General features: G+C 41.5%; 1 protein-coding gene across 1 annotated transcript in view; it reads right to left on the bottom strand.

Annotated features, from left to right (window-relative positions):
* The window catches only part of IPO11 (importin 11), a 565,426-nt gene that overhangs the window by 328,875 nt on the left and 221,981 nt on the right, over nucleotides 1–14,570 (bottom strand). The window contains exons 21-22 of the mRNA XM_040421326.1: nucleotides 14,159–14,274; nucleotides 1,294–1,370 (exon numbers count right to left, since the gene is read on the bottom strand). Of these exons, the coding sequence (XP_040277260.1) occupies nucleotides 1,294–1,370; nucleotides 14,159–14,274 (193 nt within the window). The remainder of the gene's footprint in view (nucleotides 1–1,293; nucleotides 1,371–14,158; nucleotides 14,275–14,570) is intronic.

Here is a 14,570-nt window from a genome sequence, read left to right as displayed (position 1 = left end):
GACGTTACATCGCCGCCCACTCTGCCTATTACCAGAGCTTGATTGTAAGTAGTAACAGGATAGCGCTGCTTCAAAGTTACTGGAGGTTAAGGATTAGTGTTTAGATATGTATACTGCTGTTAGCGGCGGGGCCCGTTGTAAGAGTACAGTGACTGCACCGGGCCCCGCTGCAAGCTCCCTCCCTGTTGATACATCGTGTGCGATGTATCAGCGTTAGGGATGTAAAAATGGCAGCATTTGCCCCATAAGACGCACTGTCATTTCCCCCAACTTTTCGGGGGGGGGAAGGGGAGTGCGTCTTATGGGGCGAAAAATACAGTAATATGTGTGAAGATGAACCAACCTTCTTCTAACGACAGATATTGAGGGAAAGAAGTATCAGGCTGTTATTTTTGTTCTCAGGGGAAATAAGCTGCCACCAGAGGCTTTTGGCAGGGCATTATACACTGCTTGTTTCCAGGGGTTACAGCCACCGCTGCAGAGCAGATATGAGGTGGCCGGGACGGGAGCTGCTGCACAAGTGTGCCCATGCGTGTTCCCACGGTCCCAGCCACCTGAAAGGCCAGCGCGTTTGCCTATACTGTGTATGCACGTCCACTGCTGCTGGATTGCAGGCGGTCATAACCCCTGGATATACGAGCAGTTTATAATGTGATGGAAAAATGCATCAAGCCAGCAAAGGAGGCAATACGGACTATCACAATACATTAGTAAGTGGCTTGTATTCACTTTCTCTACATGATAAATGCCATTTGCTGAGGTGAGACAACCTCTAAGTCCCTACTCACACTATGTGCAGTTTGGTTCATTATAAGCAGAACAACTATCGAAAAGTAAATCTCAGCAAAAATCAAATGCAACAACGGAAACTGTGAATATATTTTCATATCTTTTAATTTCACTTCTATTTGGCATTTGAGCATGCAATATACCTTTTAGATTTATCATGGAGCGCGTATTTAAATGAATTAAATAAGAGCATAACAATGCAATTTTTTTTATCTCGCAGATTCCATTATTCAGAATGTAAGACGCTGAGGTATTTTAGATAAGCGCTTATTCTCTAAACTGGAGCAAAACCCGCACTACACCTGGCATTTAGCTCATTAAAATGAGAAGCTCTTAGTTAGCAGAAAGTAAAGTACTTCACAGCCAGTAGTGTCGCAGCACAAAGTCACGAAGCAGCAAAAATACATTTTTTGTCCTTTCTTTTTTTTTTTTTATGTTCATGGCCACTCCAGGATGGCAAGACATATATCGAGGAGATGACTAAGAGAAAAATAAATAACCTACCTAGGAGGGCAGACATGTTCTGAAAAATCTTCAGCAGCTCCGGCGTAATGGATAGACAATTCTCCAGTGTCACTAACCTAGAAATGATAACAACTGTAGTGAGATCATTACCTCTTTTTCATATGCATAATTAGTGACAGAGCCAAGTTAGTCTCTCGCATACATCAGCCTAACCTATATTCTTTGCAGTCACAGCACACAAATTTAAGTATAAGGAAATATTCTACTGAAACCTTTGCTCTATAAAAATAAAAAAAAAAAATAGAATAAATATGCAAAAAATCACCAGTAAATATAGACCCTTGATTTGTCCTCTTCTGCAAAGTTGTGGTTGTTAAAAATTCTGCCTTTTCTTGCGAGAGCCTGATGATAACCAACATGGCTGGTTGCAATCAGGGGGTTGTCAGCACTTTTCCCCATATTCCTGGATGGCAAACTCTACCTTGTTATTGTGAAATATGCCCAATCCTGGATAACTGTATATCTAAACAGGCCACTGTTGAGGATGGGGTTTTAATATGCCCAAGGAGGACTTAAAGGAAATTTTATCTGCCCGTTAAAATCCGATCTCCTATTTTTTCATCAGTTTTTATTTTCTGATTGTAGATTTTTTAAATTCTATTTTCTTCACCTGATTATGGGGCGGCCATCTTGCCTGAGCTGTTCTTAACAGCATTTACAAAAGCATTAAAAATTTGCTTTAAAGGGAACCTGTCATGTGGATATTTGATTATAATCTAACTAATTATATACAATCATTAACTACTAAAAAGTGCCTTAGATGTATTCACTTACTGGTGTGACAGACGGTTACCTCATAATATACACAAAAAGATGCTGCATGCTAATGAGCTGATTTGAGTCAAGCGTGATGTCATTGAGTCCAGCATATATTTAATTCAGAGCTATAGCCACTCCCCTGCCCACCTGCTGCTGATTCATATGGAAACAAACTGTCATTCAGCAGCAGGTGGGCGGGGAGAGTCAGGAGCTCATGAATATTCATGACTCATCATTATCAGCTGGAGCTTTTCAATACAAGATGTTGGCAGATTGACTGGGTCAATTAAAGAAAGTGACCCAGCATTGTGCTAAGAGAATCAATCACTTATTTATGTTGCCCTTAGTTAGGACACCATAAAACTGGTGACAGGTTCCCTTTAAGGCAGCCCCATGGTCCATAGACACAATAGTCAGGAGGGGATCACTGACTTCTATAGGAGAGTTCTCTAGGCATGCTCTGTGACCTGTGCAGAGGTCATTGTTCAAGGGAAGAATAGATGAGCTATTGTGAATGGAGGATCCTGACTTATCTATACACAGAGGTGGTATCATTACAGGCAGGATTAAAATGAGTTAACTGCAGTAAAGTAATCTGTACAAACCTAGAAGTGACACCAGTGGTCTGTGCAAAAATTGCAGGAGTTTTGTTTTTAGTTTAAAAAGTGACATAGAAAATTAAAAATAACATCATCAAAAATTATTTAAAACTATGTTAAACAAAAAAGTGATTTAAACAACAGGTCATTTTCTGATGACACAATCCCTTTAAATGCAAGAATCCAGTAGAAGTCTGCAGCATAAAGGTATGTTGACACGGCGCATTTTTACACTTGTTAAATCCTCCTCAGAACCCAAGGTGACCCTTGCGTTTTTGCTGCTGTTTTGCATGCCGATGATCTGGCCACTGCTTCAGTCCCATTGAATGGGGCTAGTCCATGAGTGCATACCTGCCTTGGTTTGAGGCTGATCCCTCTCCAGGAAGGGACATGTCCCTTTTTGACACGGTTTGAAAATCTGCACTGAAGTGTCCATATGGATAGCAACAATGGAAAGCAGTGTCAGTACAGGTCAATTTATAAAGCAGATTTAAAAAAAAAAATTGCTGCTGATTTCTGAAAATATCATTCATTTTCCAAGCACTGTAAAGCTATGCAAATTTACCAAAGGCAAATCCACAGTGGTAAAACTGCAGTGTATCCATTCCAAGAGAGCGTAACCTACAGGTCTCACTGCACGGAAAAGAAGCAATATATATAGGTTATATATAGGTTTTCAAAATAAGGAGGAGAACGAGACCAAAGCTGCAGCCCCATGATACAGAATATAATTTTTTTAAAAGAAAAAAACGGGGCTTGGTCAGCACATCAGCATGGCTGAAAGCAAAAACGAACACAACGCAACAGCACGTGCATGTGGAACCTGCATTCCCTGAATTTAATGAAGGCCAGTATGGCACCGGAGGAGGTAGCATTTAGTGTAGGATCGTTTCCTAAAGAGATTGCCTTGTCGTTGGCGGACAGGCACAAATAATTTTGTATAAAAAAAATTGTATTTGCCAAGAATCTCACATTTATAAGGTAGCACTAGCATTAGTACATTTTCTATACTGAGTATGGCACGATTGTATTTACTTTGTTATTTGTCCTGTTGCATTGTGTTTGTTATTGCTTTAGTATATCATTTTTGGAACAATCAGCTTTGGATTGCCATTGTTTTTTTCTGTACTAAAGTATTTTTTAAATCTTTTAAAGACCAGATCTAATCGATCACCATGATCAACTGTTCTACTCTTGGTATGTTCTACTATGATTAGAGGCAGCTTCTCTGCCTGGATAAATATCCTTACAGGGCGTCCCCACAATCAGCCGTACATTATAAACATACAGAACTTTATATCTCTGGTGTTCAAGCCTTTAGCCCAACTTACACCATGGACCTTTTAAATGGGCAATATCCACTCATAGCACAGGTTTCATTCTGACCATTTCTAATGGAGAAGACATCAGTCAAACATGACCTCTGTTCCATCTTTTGTGTGTCAGTAAACCTTGCTCACAAAGTGAATTAAAAGACGGGCCCTGCAAGATGTCACCTCTCAGCTGCCAATGTCAAATCCCTGCAGAGGTATTACCCAAAGAAAAGCATGTTCTTACCCAAAGAAATAGAAATCAGATGAAAAATCGGCAGCTAGAACCTTCAGTCAGAATGTACCATTATACGTGAGGACAATATATTTCTACCTGTGTCTGAATGGAAAGTAATCAGTAACTAAGTAGCTAATGACAGGAACAGCTGTCTCATAGTAATTTGCGGACCATTTGGGATGAGCGCACATCCAAATATCCTTTATATCAGAATCCTATTTACAGTGCACACAAATTTGCTCCAGACTGAGACCCAGCAATCCAAGAATCAATGCCAACTGCTGGCACAATAAGCATGCTTGTGCTGCCCTCCTCAGCTCCGTGCCAGTACTGCTTTGAATAAAACAATCAAATGTTTATATAAAAACACAAAACAAACACAGTAAATCACAAAAATGCAAACTACACAAAGAGCATGCAATTCACAGAGTCTTCAGTTTCGATTGGAGCACTTTTTCGTGTGACAAAGGATGGAACCAGTTGTCCCATCAAACAATTTCATTAGTGTTGAGCGAAGCGAGCTTCAAATGCTTCATCCGAAGTCCCTTCGTTCAAAGTTTCGGAATAATACTGTAGTGAGATTTGCGCATGACTTCGTTGAAAAATTTCAGCAACTGATTTTTAAAGTGGAAAACCACTTTAAAACTTGAAACCGAACTCTGCTTCAGTTCCGAGGTACTAGGAGCCCATACATTCTAATACTGTACAGAGACGAATCTCCGTACAGTATTATTCCGACGTTTTGAACTAAGCGACTTTGGATGAAGCATTTGAAGCTCGCTTCGCTCAACACTAATTTTCAAGAGTCCCAAAGGCTGCTAACAACTGTTTTAAAGGCTATGGACACCTTTGGGGCCATTTTTTTATCATTGAATTTTGCTCATTTTGAGCTAAAACACAATTTATCTTCATTGAAATGTTTCAACCCTTTTTGTTCTACAGCCTTCACTTTCAGTATGTCTACAGGAGTCTCAAACTCTACTGCCATACTGCTGCAGAGGCTCTCTCTATAGGCTGTTGATCACTACACAGTGACCTAGCTATGGGAAGAGTGACTGAGCATGTATGTCCACCAACAGTCCATTCATCAGGTGGACGTGCACATTGCTACTCACTTTGAACACCAAGTGACGCCACATTATGTAAGTAAGTGTCATAACTATTCACTGGGTCATTTTTTTAACAGCAAGTATTATTTTTTAAGATCTCAACTAGCACAATGTGTTCTCTTACAATGGACTGCAAAGCAACCTAGGATGCCATCATTAGCACTTAAAGGGCTTGTCTCACTTCAGCAAATGGCATTTATCAAGTAGAGAAAGTTATTACAAGCCACTTACTAATACATTGTGATTGTAGATATTGCCTCCTTTGCTGGCTGGATTCAGTTTTCCATCACAATATACACTGCTCGTTTCCCTATTAGTCCATCGGGGGGGTTCTGAGTTGCTAGAAGGACATCCCTCATTCATAAGCTCCAAAGCTACATAGGGCACCTCAGTCTGATAGACACCAATGGGCCTAATGCCTCCTTTCTCTTCTGGTGGAGAACTGAAATGTTGAGAGCTGGGGTTCTCATGGCAGTGCCCTACTTGTTAAAATTCCAAATTTTCTTAGGATTGTTCCATAAAGTGGACTGCAAAGTTTGTTTTATTCTGCATTATAATAGTGTGGTTATAGGATCCTAAAGCCTCGCGATTTAGGTTTTACACGGTAAGCAGAGAGGACACACAGTGACCAGCTTATTAACGGGAACCCTTCTATCCAAGAATTGTGCAAAGCAAAAAAAAACTTTGGCCAGTGCAAATCAGATTACATATAATGAACTGAAATACATATAGATACATATTTATTCCAGTTTGGGGGTGTGCCTATCACTATATATAAATGTATTACCATTTGAATGGCATTGGGTAGGCCAGTGGATAGTGCACCCTCCGAAATATCATAGTGATAGAGAGGTGAGCCATTATACTATATATCTATACACAAATCAGATCAACTCTCTTACACAAAAAGGGGAGGATATACATATCTAACGTTAATAATAGGTAAAAAATCATTTTTAAATATCAATTTTCAGCTTGAATTTTCTTGTTCCTTACCCCACTGCCTCCTCTGATGATGGCTTGTGGGAGGGCAGCAGAAACAAAATGCTTATGGTATTTCCAGACTGTAACCCCTCCCCCCCCCCCCCCCCCCCCCCCCAAAAAAAAAAAACAATGGCACATAAGTGTGCACTACTGCTACTGTAGAAGGTGGACACAGTTATTAAGACCCAATGGAAAAACTAGGTGTCGCTATTACACACAATTTTTACAACATTTACACCAAGTTTGAGGCAGGAACGGTATTAGGGGGTTCATCAGAAACATTTTTCAGGGTTTCGCCTGCAGTAATAAAGTTGGGAAAGACTCGTCTAAATTGTAATGGGGTCTTCCAACTGTACCCTCACAACTATTTTCAATATGGCCAATCTTTTTTTCTGCCAAACCTGCATGTTTATGCGGAAATCGGAGGAGTTAACTGCTGTTCGGACGACATCTATCTTATGTGTATGGTCGGTTTTAGAGTTATTTAGTGTTATTGACCTTTTTATTTTTACATAGGACATCATACATTAAAATGGACTGCCCGCATCTCTGTCTTAAATGGTTTGAGAAAGGCTCATGGGACTTAAAGGGTTTATATTGCTTATCAGACACATTTTCTGCCCTCAGTGAGGACCTGCACAGTCTTAAGTCATTGAAGTGACACAATGTCAGTATTATATGAAGATGTAGGAATGATGGGAACAGGCCAAGGGCAGACCGCCCATTTACTTTGACATAAGGATTCATTACAAACACAAACAGGTCTATATGATATGGACACTTGATATGGTTGAATAATTAATTGAAGTATTGATCGTGCTGTCTACCGCAGGACAAACAGTGCCGCCTATGAAAGTGAGGTAGGTTAACGTAGACCGATCAGCCATAACATTAAAGCCACTGACAGGTGAATTGCTATATTGGTACAATGGCACCCGTAAGAGGTGGGTTATTTTAGAAAGCAAGTGATCAGTCAGTTCTTGAATTGATGTGTTGAAGGGAGGAAAAACAGGCAAGTAGAAGGATCTGAGCGACTCTGACAAACGTCAAATTGTGATGGCTAGACAACTGGTCTGACAATATAAAGTGGATAGTACCTACCAAAAGTGGTCCAACATGGGAAAATCTATGAGCCGGCGACAGAGTCATAGAAACCCAATGCCCAAAGAAGCATGTGTGAAGCCAAGGCTAGACCGCCTTGTCCAATCCTACAGAAGAGCTACAGTACAAAATGCTGAAAGAGTCCCTGCTGGCTTTGATACAAAGATGTGAGAAAACACGGTGCATCAAAGCTTGGAGCAAAAGGGGCGGTCAGTGTGCCCATGCTGACCCCTGTCCACCACCAAAAGTGCCTAAAATACAAGTAAACATCAGAACTGAACCACGGAGCAAAAGGAGAGGGTGGTCTGGTCTCAAGAACCATGTTTCCTTTACATCATATGGATGGCCGAGTGTGTGCGCCTCTTTTACCTGGGGAACAGAGGGCACCTAGAAGTACTATGAGAAGAAGACAAGCCAGCGGAGGCAGCGAGATTCTCTGGGCAATGTTGTGCTGGGATTTCTTGAGTCCTGGCAATCATGTGGTTGTTAGTTTGACATGTACCACGTACACCATTTCATAGCAGAGGTATTCCCTAATGACCGTGGCCTCTTTCAGTACAGTAATGTGCCTGACACACTGCAAGACTGCACAATGTGATCAAGCATTTGTGGAACGAGCTGGAAAAACGAGTCAGGTCGCTAGAGGCTCCATTATGCAAGACTTGATTTGCTGCATATACTACAGGACACCATCAGGGTGCTTGTAGAGTTAATACTTAGGCTCTCCTAGCCGGATCTCCACTGGTCCCCATTATAGTTAATAGGGTCAGAGACGTTCATGATTCTGGCAATGCCGGAATGCAGAGAGATCTGGCAGGCTGTTCCCTAAGATGGGTCCGAACTGTTTTAGTGGCAAAATACAAAATATTAACTATGGTGGGCGATGCAAGTCCTCAGTCTGCAGTGATGACTTTTGCATTGTTGCAGTAGAGTAGGGTTGCTGTCTCCAGGAGGGCTTCTGCGCCAACAGGCCAGGTTCTTAGTGCAGGATCCTGCTTCACAGCCAGGGATTGGGGGAAGCTTTAGTCCCTGCTGTTACAGGGGTTGTCTGGATGTTTAATACTGATGCCCCGTCCTCAGAATAGGGTATCAGTATTGGATCTATGGGGGTCCGACATCCGGCACCCCTGACGATCAGCTGGTTGAAAAGACCATGGTGCTTCATGTTGTTCATGATGCTTTTTCCTATATAATCAGTGGCAAAATTTATATAAATCACATTGTAATTTATATGTATTCCCAAAAAAGTCATAAAATAATTGTATTTCTCCTACATAAAACAATACGTAAGACAGCCATATCAATGAAAAATAAACTTATGGCTGCGAAACTGCAGAGTGGAAAAAACAAAAATTTTTTGCTAGTAATTAAAGGGGTCTTCGAGTGTGGATCAATATTCTTTAAAATACGGTAACCCTTTATGACGGTGGCTGTAACTTTATAATGTATTTCTTACCCCTTTATTGCTCCTATCTTCTGTTCTGGGCTGTGGTCACATGACTATGTCCAGGCAGCTCTTTTTGATTTCCTGAGAGGTTATGTCCATTGACATGTCAAGGCAGCAACAGGGGCAGTGTCTATGTAATTAGCTGGGTGGGAGGAGCTATAAACTAGCTGGGCGTTGTTAGGGGCGGTGCTGGAGCAGTGGCAGAGAAAGGAGAAGTGCATCATGGGTTTGGTGGGAAGTAAAACATACATACATACAAATACACCAGAGAGTTTTGTGTACACAGTGAAAACGGGTCAGAAGAGTCCAAATTGAGAAAAGTCTGGGGAATATGTACCTGAAATAGGGAAACTAAATGAGCATATCTGTTAAAGACCATAATAATCCTGGGAAAAGCGGTTATCCAACAGTTGTTTTTTTTTTTACTGATCGGTGGAGTTCCGACACCCGAGACTGTCGCCAATCAGCTGTTTGAGAATGAAACGGTACTCGCAGTAGACCATGTAATGTCCATTTCATCGGTCAAGTTGCCTAGGAGCAGCTCAGCTCCATAGAAGTCAATGGGGCTTAGATGCGATACCAAGCACAGCCAATATACAATGTACGGTCATGTGCTTGGTAAGAAGAGAGAAGACCACAGCGCTACTGCGAACTTTGGTGCCATCTCAAACAGCTGTTCGTCAGGGGTCCAGGGTGTCAGACCCCCAGTGTCCAGATACTAATGACCTATCACTTGGGAAACCCCTTTAAGGCCTTTAAAGGCATGGGCAAGAATGGGTTAATAATTCACCCTAAGAAAGTCTTTAATCACAGTGGCAAACAGCACATATTGTCACCACTCTAAGGTGGACGAGCAGTTACCGTTATAGGTAGAACTGTGGGATCTCTACCAACTAACAGAATGAAGTAACTTGGTAATTCCCATACACTGAAAGCTAGTCTTTACAGAAGAATATTAACACTGAAAGCACTTTCATCAACCAATATCGATGTAGAGGAAAACCAATCACGTAAAATGGGCATATAACTCACAAATGGAAAATGACAAGTCAGTAGCTATGATAGGTCTGCTTAATCAAAGTGAAATACGCATTCTTAAGGGAATATACACACATACTGAGTATGAATGCATGTATGCATTGTGGGGTTTCGCTCTGGCAGATAGGGTAAGTGGACGCAGTACAGAAGCAAAAGACAAGTTCTTAACGCAAAACTTCAGTGTTTATTCACGTCCTGCGGGCTAAGCCGGGTTAAACCACCACTGATGTACCCGCTGGGCCCGAACCAACACATTCACCCCCAGTCTTTCCAGAATCTCACCCTTTACTTTCTGGTAGTCGGCCGCTTGATCGTCCGGCAAGTCGGATGCCAGGAACGGAGCGACGACCTCAGCCCACTGGTCTTGGGGTAGTTTCTCCCTTGTGGTCACCTTCTCATACATCACCAGTTAGGTTTCGACGTCATCTAAGGGTGTCATCTTGGGGATCGCCGCATGTACCGCTTTCCGGACATCATGGACACTTTGGTATGTTCCTGCCGTCTGTATAGCCATCACGTGTTGTAACAGCAGCTGGTTTGTTTCTTGCTGCTGCCTGTTAGCCTCCAGTTGTTGCAGGTTGGTTTCTCGCTGCTGCTGGTTAGCCTCCACAAGAGCCTTCATTATGGCCTCCATTTTGTAGAGGGTCACGGGTTGAAATTTAGCGGGTTTAATGCAAGACATACAACTGTGCCCGGATCAAAAATGAAAAACAACAATACTTCGGCGATCACGCCTGCCTCACTGCGCTTGCCCGCATCCTCCACCAATTGTGGGGTTTCGCTCTGGTAGATAGGGTAAGCGGACGCAGTACAGAGGCAAAATACAAGTTCTTAAAGCAAAATTTCTGTGTTTATTCACACTTGAGGCAAATGCACAAAACAATGCGTTACTTTGCAGTCTTGGTGTTTACTTCACACACAATGTAAAGTACATCTTGGTGTTACTTCACACAAATTGGAAAGTTCATATAAGACAAGTCACCTTGAAGTCAGTTCTGCCTCCAGCAGTCCACGGCAGGCTTTAGGGGGCCTGTTTCCTCAGCCCATGGGTCTCAGCCCTCCAACCTGGCACCAAGCCTCAGATCCCAAAACAGAGATCCTGCTGCTAAGCCCAGCTGCCTATTTAAGGACAGCCAGGTGCTGCCAAAAATCCTGACTGGCAATTAAAATCCAGTCCGGCATTTGACCCCACCTGGCTGCAAATCAGCCCAGCAGCACATGCTGGGAGGAAAATACCTGTTTTCCCAGACCATTCCCCTCAATGTGTCACAGCATGTGTGTGTGTGTGTGTGTGTGTGTATATATATATATATATATATATACACACACACACACACACATACACATACACACAATATATACAGTAAATGAACTGTGTGTGTGTATATATATATATCAAACCATTAAAATGAATGTAAATATTCTTATATAAATTATATCTAGGTGTTTGTATGTATTCCACCCACGTTGTGTGGTTAAGGATAAGTCATGAGACCAGATATATCACATTTCTTTAGATTGTCAGATACAAGGGCAGCTCTTTCCTAGTGTATCTTCCATTTTGCATATGCATGAACACAATCGAAATGGTGAAGCAAGAGCGGAAAAGGGACTTGAAGGGAACCTGTCACCGGGGTTTTGTGTATAGAGGCGAGGACATGGGTTGCTAGATGGCCGCTAGCACATCCGCAATACCCAGTCCCCATAGCTCTCTGTGCTTTTATTGTGTCAAAAAAACGATTTGATACATATGCAAATTAACCTGAGATGAGTCCTGTATGTGAGATTAAGGTTAATTTGCATATGTATCAAATCGGTTTTTTGACACAATAAAAGCACACAGAGCTATGAGGACTGGGTATTGTGAATGTGCTAGCGGCCATCTAGCAACCCATGTCCTCAGCTCTATACACAAAATCCCGGTGACAGGTTCCCTTTAACGTTATTTTTTTAAATGCATTCCATTCCTTGCATGTAAACAAAGGGTGCTGCCACACGTTCCGGGTTTCTAATGCGGTTTTTGAAGCCAAAAGCAGGAACAGGCAACATAATATTCTAATGCCTTTTATGATCCACTCCTGATTTTAGGTTCAAAAACTGTATAAAAAAAACCTACACATGTGGCAGCAGCCTAAGGTCAGACACTCATTAGGCATGACAAACCACAAACATCGCTAGCACTGATCAGAAAATTTAAAAGATCCTGCTCTCTCCTGACAAAATATTTCAATGGGCAACATCAACACTTACTTGGACCTTAACTATACTGGTGGTTCATCTGACACACCGTGTTTTATAAATGACCCTTAAACAGTTGGTCACTTTATTTTTTGATGATTGATGAATTAAACTAGTGACCCTGAAACAGGTGGTCACTGGTTAGTTTGAGTGATTTGAACCAGAGTGACTCGAGACCCATTCACCTGATAATCTTTGAGTCTGTGACCCTGAAATAGGTGGTCGCAGGGGGTTTTTTGAGCCTACTTTGGTGTAGAGACAAGATTTCTGTATATCACTAGTGTGGCTGCGTTCTTGATATCTGAGGGCTACATCTTGCAGAACTTGATATATTGGACTGTATTTGTGATATCTATAATTCAGTCAAATTAGTAACCGATACATCTAAAGGTTATAGTCCCCTGAAGAATTGCTTACCTTCAAGGAAACGCGTCGGGACATCCTTTTTACCTTTTTGGGATCCACTAACGACCCCAGAGTACCATACCTATAGTTTATTCATCGTATCCAATATAGGTTGTCTCATTTTTTGTTTGTCAGTCTATGTATATTGCCCTCCTTTTTCTGGTTTAGATTGCCTTCCCTTAGATATAGGGACCACACTCTATCTCTCGGACAAAGCTGGGCAGTCCATGTCTAGGTAGGGCTATCTAGGGTTAGTGATAGATTATACAGTGTGTTGAGGAGCATAGGATAAGGGACCCCTAGGGCCATTGACCTAGCAGTGTGTCCCTCTCACTACGCATCCTTTCTTCTCAACCTATCATTATATCTATCCCTTCCTCCTTTTTTGGTCCCCCCTCCTTTCCCTGGATTGGCATATGCCAATGGGAGAGTTGTATGCAATATTCCAATTGCACTCAGTCTAGATTTTTTAATCTACATACTAAGGGCCTATCATTTTAACTTTTGACATAATTAAACGTTAAGTATTAATAAGCTACCCACTATTGTGAATAGTTATTGGATTTAGGGTTTAGCCCACTATATTAGCACCGGTTTGATCAAACCTTTATCTTGATTGTGTTAATTTACAACATCAACACTTAAAATAAGGAAAGAAAAAAATAATAATATTTCCTCCCTGCCTTCCAAGAGCCATAACTTTTTTCATTTTCCGTGGACAAGGCCTTATGAGGGGAGAAGCTTAAAAAAAAAAAGCCAATTTCATCATTGTTTTTGGGATGTTGTTTTTACAGAGTTCTCTGTGCTCTAAAAATGAGACAATATTATTCTGGGGGGGTCAGTAATTACGGCGATACCAAATTTACATAGTTTTTACCATGTTTCACTACTTTTTTAGGAAATAAAAACCTTAGTTGGGAGTGGGCTCCTGCAGAGTCCAGCACTGGCAGCACTGATTGGATAGTGTCAGACTGTGCAGGGACACACTCCCCAACTGGTAACACCCAGTTGGATCTTATTGCAGACTGCTGTCAATTCATTCATAAACTTCCACCAAAAATAACAGAGGAAAGGCAAAACAAGGAGTCATAAGAATAGAATTATTACAAGGGGAATGCAAGTAGTTAATGAAACAAGGCATATGACGAGAGGTGAGAGGTCCTCCTTAACCTCTTCCCGACCGCCAGTTGAATATATTTATGTCCACAGCAGTCCATGCTCATCTCTGCAAGGGCTGTAGATACAGTTCTGGAAGTAGCAAAGCCCTCCCTGCTGCAGTCCTAGCTATTTAGATCTCTGGAGGCTGCTTGTCTCCTCAAGATGCTGGGTCACCCAGATCAGCTCTGAGAGAGGCTTCACAGCATTGTAAAGTCTCTTCTGCCTGTATTCTCCCTGTAGCTGGGGATAATGTGTCAGTCCTTGTTACAGGAGAAATTATCATAAAAAAAAAAAAGTAATTTTAAATGCCCACTCAAAGGTCTTGTGTAACCTTACGGGGCACAAAGTGTAAAATCTGAAAAAATACGTTAAAAAAAATAATAATAAAGAAAAAGAAGAGAAAAAAAAGATAACACCACCACAGCAGAAAAATAAAATCTCAAGGTAATCTACTTTACCACAGTTCCAGGCCATCTTCCAGGAGGTATATGTGCGGTGGCTGTGAAACGTCCGTGCTCAGCTGAATTACAGGAAGCAGGAATGGATATAAATTCCGGCTGTCTCCACCTAAGCCCTATTTTCAAAATCAAATAAAAATAAATATCAGAGTGGCTAATATACAACCGATATACTGTGACACTGGACAACCTTTATACTCTGGTTTCACCACACTACATATACCCAGAACAGCAGAGTCCTCCTCAGAATGTTTTTTCTCCATTACTGAACATTTCTATTACATGAACTTTACATTTGCTCATCCCAACTATCCATTCAACTGGCAAGCGAAGTTCAATGTAGATAAATTGAGGTTACACGTTCAGGATGAGAAAGAAAATTTTAGAATTATGAAGTAAATATTAAACCACC

Source organism: Bufo bufo, chromosome 2 (assembly GCF_905171765.1).
Source record: "Bufo bufo chromosome 2, aBufBuf1.1, whole genome shotgun sequence".
NCBI classification, from domain to species: Eukaryota; Metazoa; Chordata; class Amphibia; order Anura; family Bufonidae; genus Bufo; species Bufo bufo.
This window is presented reverse-complemented; position numbering and strand designations above follow the sequence as displayed.